The sequence below is a fragment of the Amblyomma americanum genome, chromosome 9, assembly GCF_052857255.1.
Source record: "Amblyomma americanum isolate KBUSLIRL-KWMA chromosome 9, ASM5285725v1, whole genome shotgun sequence".
Classification (NCBI taxonomy): Eukaryota; Metazoa; Arthropoda; class Arachnida; order Ixodida; family Ixodidae; genus Amblyomma; species Amblyomma americanum.
In genome coordinates, this window is record NC_135505.1 from 142828947 (window position 1) to 142844305 (window position 15359).

The following is a 15359-nucleotide window of genomic DNA, read 5'->3' on the forward strand; positions in this document are numbered from 1 at the left end:
TTTCAGGGTTGTATTGGGCATAGATTAGTGAAAGGTACTTTACTGTAGTCGATCTTGGTATGAAACAAGTCAATTCCCGCTCTACTTTGAACTAGATAATATGGCGGGCTCGTTCATCACTTACTAGATCCCTACGTAGTGATGACATGTTTCCTTCTGACATGAAAAAGTTGTGCGAAAAACACAAAGCTGTGCAAAAACCTGTCCCCTCACCTCCTTCATTTCATTTCTCCATTCTGCCTGCTATACTTTATTTCCGCTGCCCCAGCTCAGGTGCTTCAGTATCGATGGCATATGCCGGGGCTAGCAAAAATCACTTCCTTCCTTTTTATTGTTATTTTTATAAACTCACTAACTTATTACAAGAGAGGGTACAGGACTATAGCTTCACATGACAAGTAGCCAGCCGCGCGGAAAATATTCAACGACACGGCAACAAGCCTTTGTCACTTCTATCTCATCTCCTAAATGCCTGCCAGTTTAAGAATAAAGCCGATTGAAACAACAGGCTAAAAGCTACTCCTAAAACCGCCATTCCGCGTGCCATTTGGAGTCGAGGCTGATAGAACAAAAACTTACAGGATTCCACTTTAGTGTGCTCAAGAGCGGAAATGAGAAAACCTTCCTTTTCCGCTCTTTCTTCCCTCATTTTAATTTTAAAAAATTATTTTTATTATTTGAAATTTGTTACGTTATCGTGTTTATTTTTAAGTTTTTTAAATTAATTTTTTACACTAAGTAAGCCTTCGCAGGCATTTATATCGTATTTCTTCGAACCAGCCGCACAAAACCTGCTTTTGCACAAACACAGCATTTGTTTTAATTTATTCAATTTGGTTAGTTAACTTCTTCAAATTCATCAACCAAACTTTTCCCATTTCAAGATCTACTCACGCAATCAAACTTTTGCACATTTATCTCTACAGAAGGATATAATCGTGCCGACAAAATTTGCAGACACTTTTTGCTGACGGGACATAACCATATATAATGTTTTCGCATTAATATCGCCCTAAAGGTGCCCAGCGGCTGATGGTGATTTACTAATGGATAACGCCCAATGTACCGAGTTTGCATCGGGCATTGGTGAATAACGACGCGATTTGATAAGTCGACGAGTGAGAGTCAGTGGGAACAGGTTGGGGCAAAAAAAAAAATATAGTGTCACTTTTAACGTGATGGAATTTTCGTGACATGTTTCGACGTAAAAACTGCATTTAAAATTCAGCAATCACCTTGCTTGCACTTTCATGGGGTCTCGGCCTTTGAAAAGCAGAAGTCATAGCAAGTAATCAAGAGCTTTATCATCGACGTTACCAAGCAAAGAATGTGGTTAAAAAGCTAACGGTAGCCTGAAGATTTAGCACATTTGAAAAAAAAAATAGCCGCAATGAAATATATACTTGGCATACCGGTCAAAGCATTCGGTCGCTTTCTATAACGTTTCATCAATTTGGTGCAATCATTACTGGGTAGCGATCATCTGTTTCTCTGCTGTGTAAACATGTCACAAATTCCAATTATCGAAGACGTAATGCAATCGACTCTGCGAATAATTGTTTACGTGAAGGAAAAGTATAGGAGATGAGTATAGGGCGTGTACAATGCCTTGCTTTGGAAGGCAGAAACACGGCCCCAGTAGGCCATTTGAGAAATTACTGAAATAAAAGAGAAAAAAAAACATTGAGAAGAAACACTTTCTTTGAAGATCTCATGCTTGCAAACGATTTCAGTCCTCGGGTGCCCTGCAAGCGGAGCAACTTTCCAAGCAGAAAGCTGCGTAAAGGTGACCTTGTGTATTCGCAGAGGGTGACGTCATCGTTGCTGCCGGGATCAAGGCCGGGAGAAACTCTCTTCCTCCTCACACCCGCCACAGTTCGGAGAGGGAGGGAAGGACGCCAACGAAAGAGTATGGATGTGCGCTTCTCGGAATGAACAGGAATCGAACAGTGCGGAGTTAAATGGAACGGGGGGTAACGTTCCTTCTGGCGTTGCCTTGCTTGTTGCTGCTTACAAACGTATTGCCCGGTGACTCCTAGAACGTGTCACTGTTTTTCCTTCTTGTTTGTTCTCATCCCTTGTGCAGGTAGGTAGTATAAAAAGGGAGACACAGTGCGGAATCGACAAATCGGCAGCTACCGAAGTGTCGTGCACCATCCCAAGGCAGGAGGCAGTCAAGAGTTGCATATTCGGCAGCGCAAACATGAGGGTGAGCGTGTGTTGAAGATTTCGTGACGTTCAACAGCTACTGCAAGTTTATACAGTGTATCTTATGACTTAAAAGCAGTGCTTATTGCGCATTTAAAGAAACTAGCTCTTTAGTTGACGTTGAATGACTTTAGGCTGTTGTGCAGGGCGCTTCCAAAGGGTGCTATCTCCTCTTCTAGCTAACAGAAGATGTCGCACTCATATTATGCTTTGGTGCCACTGCAATGTAACGTGGTTGTATGCCATGATACGTTTCTTGCTTGAGTGACACGAACCACGCGTTCGTCATATTACTTCTTATCCGCTATTATTGGCAGTTTGGTAATGCGGATCTTCAATACAGAAAATTTGAATACAGGAAACAGGGCTTACCTGACTTGTCTCTGTTTGTGTAGGAGAATGAAGTCGTCTTGTCGAAACCTTGGTTAGCGGATTATGAATCCCCTTCCGTTGACTCGTTTTGTTTCATGTTACTGATATCTCAAGTGATTTTACACAGGAAGACCAGGAACTTTCACAGATCTGCTAGTCTCTTTTCCTCGCAGTTAAGATAAAAATGGAGCGAAGGGACGCCAGATATCCACATTGGGGCTATCTGTGGGGTCATATTTATCTCTGCGGGATGCATTCGAGCACAGTAGTTACCTTGTTTAAAAAAATTATCTCGTATGAACTCTGAAAATACATGCACGTTCACAGAACTTTTTACTATAATTTTCGCAGGTTGGTTGCTCTGCAACTGCATTGAATCACCAGAAAATCCGTTATACACTCCGCGCCCATTGTGCATGTTCCCCGCAGCCCTCAATTTTGGTTGCAAGAGCATTTGTCATTTATCAGATCATCTGCATTTGGTACGAAGTCTGCACTTGGTAACAATCTGAACCTGATAAAAAGAATTGTTTTGGACAATCACGCTGAACTGGGTGATACGCATACCCAGATATTTTTGACATGCTTATTCTTTTCAACGGGAACTTCTTATGAACGCAGTTTTATCGCATATCGTGATTTTGCTCCATAGTGATCAATATAACCGTAGATCCCCGTCGGCATCATTGTAGTTTTCTGCTATTTATTATAAAGACATGCCATAGTGCCTTTCTATGGCAGTCTTAACTACTCGGTGTAAACTCAGGACAAACTTTAAGACCAAGATTTTGCTACGGTTCGGAAGGTTAGACAATTTCTATGAGTATATTCATAATAGTCTCTTACAATATTCGACAGTTGCCTCACAAATAAAAGTGAGGTCACACAATGCTGGACTTGGGAAACGAGAGACGCTGTATAACCAGCGCCCCGACTGATGGTCCGCAAAGCCAAAATTTTAGGTTTTAAACATGCATACCCATCAGACTGTATACTGGAACTTAGAACATGCTTTTCTTTCCCCGATGTCAAACATCGCTGTATCGCTTAACAGCCAGTGCTAACTAAATGAGAACTCAGTAAATTTGTTCAATTCCCACGACGCAGACTTTCGCAATCGTCGCTCTCCTTGGCTTCGTGGCCTGCGTCGCTTTCGCCGAAGAGGCGACGAAGAAGGACGAAAAGAAGGAAGAGAAGAAGGACATCGAAGGACGCGGAGGCGTCCTGGGTGGCGTGGGCTACGGCGTCGGTGTGGGCCCGGGCCTTGTCGGTCCCGGAGTGGTCGGCAGCCCCGCTCTTGTGGGAGCTGGTCTCGGACACGGAGTCGGCTTGGGTGGAGTCGGCTTGGGTCACGGCGTCGGCGGTGGCTTCCAGTCTGCACACGGCGCCTCTGCCGGAGGACACCAGGCCGGCTTCCAGAAGGGCGCTGCAGGGCACAACCAGGGATCTGCAGGCTTCGCCGGTGGTTCCTCCCATAGGAGCGTCAATGCATACAGCAACAACCAGGGATACAACCACAACTCGGGCTTCTCGGCCAGTGACAGCAAGAGCTTCGGCACCGGACATCAGCAGGGATCCTCTGGATTCCAGGGTGGAGCCGCTGGTCACCAGGCTGGACTCGGACAGTCCTCCTTTGGGAAGACCGCTAGAGTTGGTCACGCGGGCTTTGGTATCCACAGATAAAGGTATCCCACTTACAAAAATTTCTTTACACAGTCTGTGGACTGTCCATAGAGTTTTGTCTGTAAAGTCTACAGACTCTCTATGGACAAGTATTAGGGAATAGTGTGTAGGCAATACAAATCCCATACAGTCTGTAGACAATCTATAGGTTTATAGCCATACCCTTTTAGTAGACGTTTGGTTAGGGACAGTTTATAGACTATGAATAGAGAAAAAGAGGTATCTATAGAAAGGCAATAGAGTTAATATTAAGTCTATAGACTGTGTATAGGTCATTTTTATAAGGGCTCTCTCTTTTGTACAGTTAAGTGCTGTGGAAGATAAATATGGACAGCGTGTAGGAATTTAATTACTTTTCTTCATTGTTCTCAATGTTTTATGGAAAGCTCTTCGTTAACATAAAATAAAATTTATTTGAAGTAAAATACTGAAATTAAAAGTAATTGTTCATAAAACTTAAGCGCATGGTTTGGGAATCGGAAAAGAATATCGGTCTCATTAAAACATTCTCATGATGCGTAATGTGTACTAATACATTTCTCTTTTTTTATTTCAGGTGTTGCTGCTTCAACTTGTTTCGTGTTCGATCTCCTAAGTGCCCCTGGCTACCTACTACTTCGACCTCATTTTGTGCAAACAAATCACTTTGTGTTTGCGCCATGGTGACCTTTTGCCAAGCCTCCCATTCCCCATTAAAATTCATCGTCATCGTTAGCTTGTTTGGGCTTAATGCGTCGTCCACTTGCCCTTTTCAGCCATTAAAAAAGAAGCCTCAAGAAATACTGAATAAAGACTTCATGCAAGCATCGCACACATCTCTTTCGTGCTTCGATAATATGTTTTAATGATGACTCCATTTTTACCGCAGAAAAGATGTCATTCAGTGCCTTTGTCAGAACATAGAAACATAAAAAAATGGTACCCCGCCGCGGTGGCTCAGTGGTTAGGGCGCTCGACTACTGATCCGGAGTTCCCGGGTTCGAACCCGACCGCGGCGGCTGCGTTTTTATGGAGGCAAAACGCTAAGGCGCCCGTGTGCTGTGCGATGTCAGTGCACGTTAAAGATCCCCAGGTGATCGAAATTATTCCGGAGCCCTCCACTGTGGCACCTAATTCTTCCTTGCTTCTTTCACTCCCTCTCTTATCCCTTCCCTTACGGCGCGGTTCAGGTGTCCAATGATATATGAGACAGATACTGCGCCATTTCCTTTCCCTCAAAAAACAATTATTTATTTATTTATTTATTAAATGGTACGTTTTGCTTAGACAGAACGGGTGATGTTTGTGTGAAAGCGATGCAGTGTAAAGAGTAATGACATCGACGGATATTCAAAGGCATTCATTGCAGCTACAGAACGATTACGAAAGATGAATAATGATGATAATAATAATAGTAATAGTAATAATAATAATATTATTATTATTATTAATTGGTTTTTGGGGAACGAAATGGCGCAGTATCTGTCTCATATATCGTTGGACACCTGAACCGCGCCGTAAGGGAAGGGATAAAGGAGGGAGTGAAAGAAGAAAGGAAGAAAGAGGTGCCGTAGTGGAGGGCTCCGGAATAATTTCGACCACATGGGGATCTTTAACGTGCACTGACATCGCATAGCACACGGGCGCCTTAGCGTTTTTCCTCCATAAAAACGCAGCCGCCGCGGTCGGGTTCGAACCCGGGAACTCCTCAAACGTAGAGATGAGTATAACCGGTCTTTTGTTTTTATGAATCACATTCTAAAAAGTAGACCACTCTAAATGAAGGTTTTTAAAGTTTTTCTTTTCTATGGTGAAACGATTGCGCGAGGTCGCGCCCATGCATCATATATTTTCTATATAGCTCATCTGGCGAACGAATATAGTCACCCTATCCGTTATGCATGCTTTGTCAAGATCACACCTATATCACTCGCCATCAGTGTACGACTCCCCAAATATCACCCTTGGTACTTTTTGTGTGCTAAAAAAGTGCACGAACTTCTGTTTCTCTGAGCGTAGGTCAGCCACATTTTCTGCGACTGGGAGACTAAACTTGTGTGTCAGGATATCACAGTATTAATTTTTTCACTTGAACGCTGACGCTCTCAACCAACTCTTCAGTTGTAGGCCAGCGGTTCGTCTTGTCTCTTCCTCCATAGTTTGTGCAGGTGCGCTGTTTTATCCTTATACAATCATATGCGTACACCATTTTTTAGGGCATTATTGAAGCATGACACAAAAATGCCTTGTGTTACGAGTATTGAGAGGCACGAATCATAAAGAAGTAAATGCCTTCCCCCGTACAGACAAGCGTTAGGCCATGACGTCCAAGAAGTGCGAAGGCACTGGCGTCAGCAGTGACTTTCGTTGTGTATAGGCAAAAAGCGGGACCTTCCGCATTGGGTGCGCCGCGCTTGCGTGTTTTTGGGCACAATTCACGGCACGCCGACAAACTGTGGTGCGGTTTGCTGAGTCGCAATGCAGAAGAAAGGAAGCGGCATAAGTTTCCACGAGTTTATTGTAGTCAGATAGGCGCGAAAGCGACGGGCAAGGGCCGAAGAGCATGGACAAGTTCGGCGACGGGTCTGCTTCGCGACTAATTATTACCGCCGAGCTCGTTTCGCCTCTTGGATCATTACATTGCGTTTATGCATTCAAATCTAATAGGTTGGTTCGTGTCTCTGACTTCGCATCGGTGCGCCGTTCGGTCACGCGGTGAACAGCGCAAAAATCAATTAACACCTGAAACTCGTTATCATTATGTCGTGCTCTCAGCGTAAGTTTAGGCGCGATATTCTGTGCACTTGGGATCGTAAGCTGAACGCAGGAGGTCATTTTCAGATGCTTATCACCCGGAAAACGTCCCTAGTATCACTTCGCGCAAAAAAAAAAATGCCAAAAACTGCTGCCAGTGGCCTTCAGCGTTCACACCGTTCCACGCTTGAAGAAGCACCGGACTCGGGTAGTAGCACACACGATGGTTTTTTCTCTGTTTTCATTTTCGCGAATTTAAACAAGTTGTCGTTTTAACACGTACCGGTCCAACGACGCTATATGCTCGACAAAGTCGCGCAGTGTTATTTCCCATATTATTTGAATTTTCACATTGTAGGTCGATCAGAGCCTGGCGAACACAGCAAATTCCACGCCAAAAGCCACTCCGATCAAGCAGAATGCGCACACATGAATAAATTCTAAAATAAGAAGCATAATTTTATAACTTAGAGGAGTGAGTGTGCTGAGAGAGAGAGAGAGAGAGAGAGAGAGAGAGAGAGAGAGAGAGAGAGAGAGAGAAGTTGTTGCCAGGAAGAAAGAAATGGAAAGTGCACAGGCCTGCTCACTGGCTCAAGCTGAGCCACAATCGCTACCACGTGCAGATAGTAGAAGAGTTGAAAGATGGGATAGAAAGACAGGATAGTAAAGACGCGCTAAAGACAAGGCCGATCCCGCAAGCAGTGCAATACCGGGCCAACCGGTGGCGGGAGTGAAGCATCCTTCAAACTCTCCGCCTCATTTCCAAGAATACTTCCAATTGGACCCGTAACAGATACTCTACGGGGTCCGGACTGAAGTGTTGTGCTGAGACTGGGGAGCGCTACAATCAAGGCAAGGGGACTACAGCACATAAGAGCTCGTGGTGTTCTTATGTGGTGTTGTCCCCTTGTCCTGATTGTAGCGCTCCCCAGTCTCAGTATGTACAACCAACTAGCCCCTACAAAGCTTTACTAGAGTGAGTGTAAATTTCGTTTGGAGCTCGAGGAAAACATCTTTGCATGCGCTCGCGGAGCTCTCGGATCGCATTTGCCTTATTCAGAGCAGCTGTAGTGTTCATTGATTTCCAAGGTCTCCGGAGTGAAGCGGCTCGGTGAAAATAGGAAGCACATTACAAGGTTCGTCGTGTGAGAAAGCTGATTCGCGTCGTGCATCACGTCGTCCTATCTCGCAATAGCAATCGGATATGCTTTATCGGCCCATAAGTTGAGAACTGTGGACGATTAGTTCCTCCCCATACCTCGCGCTTGCACCCGCCGTAGCGCTGCGCTGTTACTTGTCGCCAACCAGGACCGGAGAAGTACCCGATGCAGCACTCCGCCTACTAATTCCGTCGGGCGAACAGGCTGAAAAAGTGACTCTCCGAGCATCAACAAAAATGTTTCTAACCACAAGCGGCGCGCACGCTTTGAAATATTCGCATGCACCAGTTGGTTTCGAAGGGAGCATTGCTTGGCGCATGCAGTGTAGGCGTGCTGCGTTTTGCCTACACCCCGCGTCGCTGCCAACCGCAGCGCCACCTTTGTTTACAAACGTGACGCTTCTCTATAGGTTCCGAAGACCAGCACACATGCTGGGCAGTGAAATACAGTGTCAAATAAAGGATCTTGATGCTTCCAATGACGAGAAATTCATGGGTTTAATTAAAACAAGTGGTGTACGTAAGAGGATCAGAGAAAACAATCGAAATGAGATAATCATTAACAAAACGGAAGCCCTTGCGACTTTAGATTCCTAAAAAATAGGTCCCGCCGTGCGTTGCTATATAAAGATCGCTGAACAGCAGAGCTATACATGGTCCTTTGAAAATGTCTTCTTTTCTGTGAAGACGCGATCACCCCATTCCGCGAAACTAGACTCAAAGTGAGTTTGCAGCAGGTCTAAAAAGTGGTTTACGGAAATGTCAGGTGCGTTTTGTAAAGCTGCGGCTGCATGACTGTCGGTCACTTCACTAATGCAAATTATGTCATGAAGAATGGAATAGTACAGGTCTTTAACGTCAATGGAAAAAGTGCGTAACTGTTTGTCTTAGCTATACTTAAGAAAAAGGGAGCGGTGCCACAATCGACAGAGAGGTCTATCCCCGATCATGGAGGAAGGGGACAATCCCCACCCATCTTCCACTCCTTTCATTGTCACGCTAGCACTGTCATGAGAATCGGCCGACGCCATTGGATGGAAGGGGATCCTTTGACGACGAAAAGCCGCTGCGTTCTTGAGTTGTATCCGACTATAGATGACCTGAAGTGATGTCTGGTTGTGTGCCGACAGACGTGTAGGGAGGGATCCGCAAACACAACTATGAAAGAAAGACACAACACTTTGCTGCAAAGACAGCAACAGCTTCTAGACTCATAGCATTCCCAACAACACAATGTCACGCCTCTGTGAATATTCCCCTCATGCTTATTGGCAATAAAACTGGTATCGATTGATTTCGAGGCTCCGCCGTCTCCAACCACTATAGCACACTTCATAAGGGCACTTACCCACCCCTCGAGTTGTAGGGTAGGTGCGCTACCATAATGGTATCAATCAATCAATCAATCAATCAATCAATCAATCAATCAATCTGTGTATATGTTTTCGAATCAGCCGTGAATTGATTGAAAATAAAGATACTCAAAACACAGGAAGGCTAGTGAAGTCAGTGCATGTTGGGCTAGTCAGCTTTGAGAGTAAAGTGGTCATGTCCGTCAGCGTCTGTTGAATAAAAGCCGGCCATCAAACAAAATGGATTATTAGAATAGCCAACCAGCAATTTCAAAATGTGAAAAGGCACTGGCTGCTACGGTTCTTTTCCTCAGGAGCTTAAACAGGACCTGACAAGTTAGCTGCCGGCATTTCGTTTAGGTAAGCGGCGAAGGTTGAAGGACGTTTTGAAAAAACGGCAGCAATTTAGGTGGGCGACATATGCTGTGCGGTAACGCAAGCTTTCTGCACTTTCATGTTCAGCACACAAATTGTAGTAATAGCAGGAAAACATTGAGGCGATGAGAGCTACACGCATAGCTTAACTATTGCGACGCCAAGTGATTGCAATTTTAATTATTCAAAGAACCAATGTGCACTATTGTTGAAATAGCAGAAAATCAAACCTGAAAACAACAGCGCTTTGCCGATGTGCGTGTGTACATGTGCGTGTGTATGTGTGTGTGCGCAGAATACTACAGGAAACGGGGGTCTCGTTATGAGATACATATGAATGAAATCCACACTCATCGAAAGCAAGAAAAGCGTAGGGGAATGTTTTTCTTTCCCAATTTGCGATCACGATTAATGCGAACTTAGTAATTTCATTCTCTTTTTACCATTGGGTATGTATAGGTATGCGAAAGGTGGAAGGGACGCTAGCTAGTAGTAATTTATTCCTAACGTTTATGTCACGACCAGGTCTTAGTGGGAGTAGCCTTTGTAATATATAATATACCGAACTGAAACGAAACCACACGTCGGTGCCTCCCGATCTGCGCACTTTCGCATGAGCAGTAGTGTTACCTAAGAAATATGTGGATAATCATGAGGAAAAAATAATAAAACCAGCGTGGCCGGCGAAGGTGCGTTCTGTAATAGCATTCTATTGAAATTTAGGAAGCAGGTACCACAGACGCAACTTTCAGTGGCAGCAGCACAGATCACACTTGTAGCGTAGCGTCTTCTGTGATATAGACAACACTTGGCCATTGTAGCCAGTTTCTTTAAGCACAAGGGTTTCAACCTTTTTCTGTAAGGACAGCCATCGACTGGAACGGTCTTCCCGCAAACATCGTCCTTCACTCTAATCCAGATCTCTTCGAAACCGACATCGAACAACTTTTTTGTCAACTAGTTCCAGTCTAATTCTCGAGTAAAACCCCGCATATCGGAAATCTGAGATATTTCAAGTAAAAAAATAAACAACAAAAGCGCATTTGGCGATGACTATGTACTGCGATTTTGTGCGAAAAAAAAAAAAGCACCGGATTTCCGCTCGCTGCCAGGTTAAGAGACCGACTTTTTTTTTCGTTTTAAAAACTGATCAGCGTCTTGGTTGCGGCCACTAGCAACAACTGCAACAACAACTCTAAACTTGGCTAATTAAAAAATCGGTATGTTCTAGTTACTCGCCTGCCTAAGTAGGGTAGTTTTTATTGTAACTGACTTCAGCTGCGGCTGACAATTTGTGTTTGAAAACATTCTTTTAGATTTCGAACTAGCAACGTTTTAAAGGTTTAAGGTATTCTGAAATACCAGGCAATAAATTCAGTTCAATTAAACTCAGTTCAATTAAATTCAGTTCGAATAAATTAAACGCTATTTCGCAGGATACAGTCAGGAAAACATAAATGTGAATCATCTGAGCCGTTAGCCATCTCGTAAGACTTCGGCACATGCGAAAGGCGCAGAAAAGAAGGTAGCGCGACAAACTAAGAATAATCTGTGTTATATTTGTGAATGAGCGACTAACTCCCAGCTTATTCCATACCTCTTTATGTTTATTTCCCTTTAATTAATTGGCAAGCTGCGTACATCTGATGGCCATTTAAAAACACGTTGTTTCACAACAATGTGCTCACAGTTTCCAAGACCTGCCGTGTTTACGCATCAGGTGCTGCGTTTATCAAGTAATACGAAGCCTGGACTTGTTTAGGATCATAGCGAAGCAATAAAACAGCAACGCCATGGTAACAGGAAAGACCTGAAATGCTCAGAATGCTTCAAGGTGAACAGACGTCGCAGGCTGCAGAGATGCGAAACGAATTTGTCCGAAGCAAGCACGTTAAACTGTGTGAGAGAAGTAAATTCTCGGAATGGAAATCTCAAGATGAGAGGGGAAAAACGGCAGGAACCTCTCTGGGTGCCCCGAGTCCCCTTCTCGGCCAAAAATCACGCCAGCGTGGCATTTGCCGCTGCTTGTTGCAACTTCATTTCCCACTGAGTATAAAAGGCTACCGAGACTGCAGTGCAAAGCGTCACTGCGAACGGAACATTCAGCCACACCACCCCGACCACATCCAAGTCAACTGCCAATTTCAAGATGAAGGTGAGTTCAGTACCAACTGCCCAGGGTGTCTCTGCTGTAATGGGGCATTGCGAATCAAGCAGTGCTGCTGCTTCCAGTGACAGGCGGTGTTCACACAGCCTTAACTTAGCACTAATAAGAACTGTGCTTAAAATAGAGACATGTACAATTGAGTATGCCAGCGAACGTAAATGCTCATACCCTGGTAGCAGCGAAACGTTAAACAAAGCTCTTCTAATGCGTTGGTAAACCGGTAATACACGCATTGTTCCTAATGTTATCTTTTTTTTTCTTACGTTTCTGAAACGTTACAAACAAATGTTCCAATACTCTTGCCGCTTACCTTAATTAAAAATTTTAACTTTGTCTAAAATGGTAGAGAAACTTTGTATGATTAAGCAGGGCTGCCAATTACGAAGGTGCAGAACTGAACGCTTTGAGAGGATGATTACAAAGGTGACACATAGGTTCTGCAGTAGACTGGAACCAATGCATGCAACTCGGTCACTTCGAAACAGATACCATGAAGGCAAGCTTATATAGCCGTTATTGAGGAGTGCCTGGTGAGGGATAGTTGTGAACAGTTAATAAGAAAAGGTTTTAACGAAATAATCCTTTTGTACATGCTATATGTGGCATGCACAACGCATGAGATTGATTGCAAAGTACTGCAAGCAAACAACGTCTTTACTGCAAGAATAGTGGGAAATAATCTGGGCGAAACGCCACTTGTAATTGGTTAACATTAAAATAAAGTTCAAATGTAACATGATACACTGCTGTAACTTACATAACAATTTTGTAATATTTTATATTTGGTGTTACCTGTGTACTGAATCGCCTACACGTACTTTCAGGTCTAACATTCTCGGACAACGATTTTCAAAATTAGAAAATTGTACGATACTCTGATAGAAATATTCTAGGTAATGGCTAATTCTTCCGATATGTAGCAAAATCTTTCTTTTAAAGTTTTCCAATCGATCGCATCAAAATGCTAAGGCTGCCATAGAAAGAGAACGGGGAACGCGTTTGACAATACCAAATACGTGAATAGTAGAAAAAAAAATGCAATACTGCGATCGGGTGACCTCTAGACATATTGATTGTTATAGCAAAACCTTACATTACCTGAAAAATTGCGTTCATAAATAGTTCCTCGCTCAAAAATGTTTTTGTCCAGAACTGCCGAGTATGTGAAGCTCGTGAAGTTGTCTTTCCTGCGTTGATTATTAATCAAATTATTGACCTTTATCACGTACATAAGGTCTACCTTGCTGTTCAATTCACATCCACAGACCACACCAGCGTCTATCTCTGTCTCTCTCGTTGCTTTTGAAGAAAAATCTTATTTAAAAACAATTAAAAAAAAGTTAAAAACAATCCCAATGTATTCGAAGTTTTCTTGCCTGCAATAACTTAGTGGCCTAATTTTCGTGTCGTCTCTTTTGTCCCAAGTTTTTCTCCACAACTCTCCTGATCGCCTTCGCGGCGCACGCGACGCTGGCTGAAGAGGCGGCCAAGAAAGAAGCCGCGAAGGACGTCGAAGCCCGCGGTGGAGCCCTGGGCGGCCTCGGAGGCGTCGGCTACGGCGCCGGGCTGGGCAGCGGTCTTGTCGGCGCTGGTCTCGGAGGCGTTGGATTAGGCGGCGTCGGTCTCGGAGGCCCTGGTCTGGGTGGTCCCGGCCTCGTCGGTGCCGGACTGGGCCATGGCCTGGGACACGGATTCCAGTCTGGCTTCGGCTCCGGCGCCGGAGGCCACCAGGCCGGATTCCAGGGCGGTGCGGCTGGACAAAACCTTGGAGGTGCTGGATTTACCGGTGGAGCCGCAGGCAGCGATGTGAAGTCTTACACCAACAACCAGGGATACAGCCACAGCTCCGGCTTCTCATCGGGCGACGGCAAGACCTTTGGCGCCGGCAACAAGCAGGGTTCTTCAGGATTCCAGGGAGGCGCTGGTGGTCACCAGGCAGGGTTCGGACAGAGTGGATTTGGCGGCGCTGGTGGCGTCGGCGGTGTTGGACTGGGAATCCACGGCTAAAAGAATACACAGCTTCAGCACTTCTTTGTGCTCATCCGCATTTGAAAAAAAAATATATCGGCATATGTTCTCTTCTTCCATCACTGAACAGCTGAGAGATTCCGCGCCTGTAATTGACCATTTCTCATTTTCTTCTAAGCATACAGCCCGGTGACTTCGTTGTTGTTAGTGCCTGTTTATTAAGACGGAATAAAGTTGAGAACATACTGCCCCTTTTTTGTTTGTCACTATACAGCCCGCGACTTTCACCCGGCCGCTACGTATAAAAGGTTCTGAAAACGCGAGCATAAATAAAAAAAAACGTATATACGAATTGCTAACTACCGTAGACGTCCCCAGAGATACGGCAGCATCAGCATACATACACAGACAGGAAGACAGATTTTCCAAGAAATTACGTCCAGTTTTCCAAACGTTTTTATCAGCAACCGGCTAGCACAATCTCAATTAATCATTGAGTATAGTTTCCTTTATTATCAACACCGGGCAACCCAGGTGCATGCAATAAACCGGACTGCCCTTACGCGAAACAGTTTTTGCACTCATGAACATGAAGCTTGAATGAAACGAGCCACGAATAAAAGGTATCGCAGAGATTACATTCCAACCGATTTTTTTCATAGGCTGCCAGTTAGTTGTTGCAATATTATATATGTTACAACAACACGAAATGTTCTTGCGGAACTCCCTTGACATCCTTACTAAGGCCGACACGAACTGTCGCAAAAAGGATTCCGAATCAAAAGTCGTGTTTTCATTTGCCGAGTATGTTGGGGAGCAAAAAAAAAAAAGTCACGTTCAGAAATATGAAGCTTAGTGTTCAGAACTGGTTAACTAATGAGTATTAAGTACTAAGAACTAAGGAGGGAGGACTATGACATAGGAGTAAGGCGGCCGTTCGAGCAAAATCAAGGCTAGCAGCGCTCCTTGCGGGCGAAGTGTGAGGAGGTTAGGAGAGGGTTTCACTACGCGCCAATGGGCGCGTCTGCTGCTTCGCGCACACTTCAATCTCTCAGTCGTGAGTGAGCGTGACGTAGGGTGCCTCGATGCCGGCGCTGGCATCGAGGCACCCTAGGTTTTCTGCGATGCGAACGCCTCATCATGGCCAGCGCCAAAACTAGGCAGGCGGTAATGAACCAGACGATGAACGAAGTTTTAGGTATTTTCCGATGCGAGCGCCTCTTCATGGCCAACGCCTCATTCATCGCCGACGCGTACTTCTGCCAACCGCCGAGAAGCGGCGCTCGCAGGCTTGACGAAAAGTGCGACGGACGGCATACTTTGATACCGGCGCCGATGACCA

General features: G+C 44.7%; 2 protein-coding genes across 2 annotated transcripts; both read left to right on the top strand.

The window, feature by feature from the left end:
* The first annotated feature begins 2056 nt into the window (after nt 1–2056).
* On the top strand, nt 2057–4977 carry LOC144104686 (uncharacterized). Its single transcript, XM_077637824.1, has 2 exons — nt 2057–2209; nt 3688–4977. Exons 1-2 carry the CDS (start codon nt 2204–2206, stop codon nt 4261–4263), a joined length of 582 nt encoding a protein of 193 aa, XP_077493950.1. The 5' UTR covers nt 2057–2203; the 3' UTR covers nt 4264–4977.
* Nucleotides 4978–11943: 6966 nt separating this feature from the next.
* Nucleotides 11944–14265, top strand: LOC144104684 (uncharacterized). Its single transcript, XM_077637823.1, has 2 exons — nt 11944–12037; nt 13475–14265. The coding sequence occupies exons 1-2, from the start codon at nt 12032–12034 to the stop codon at nt 14054–14056; spliced, it is 588 nt and encodes a 195-aa protein (XP_077493949.1). The 5' UTR covers nt 11944–12031; the 3' UTR covers nt 14057–14265.
* Nucleotides 14266–15359: the final 1094 nt, after the last annotated feature.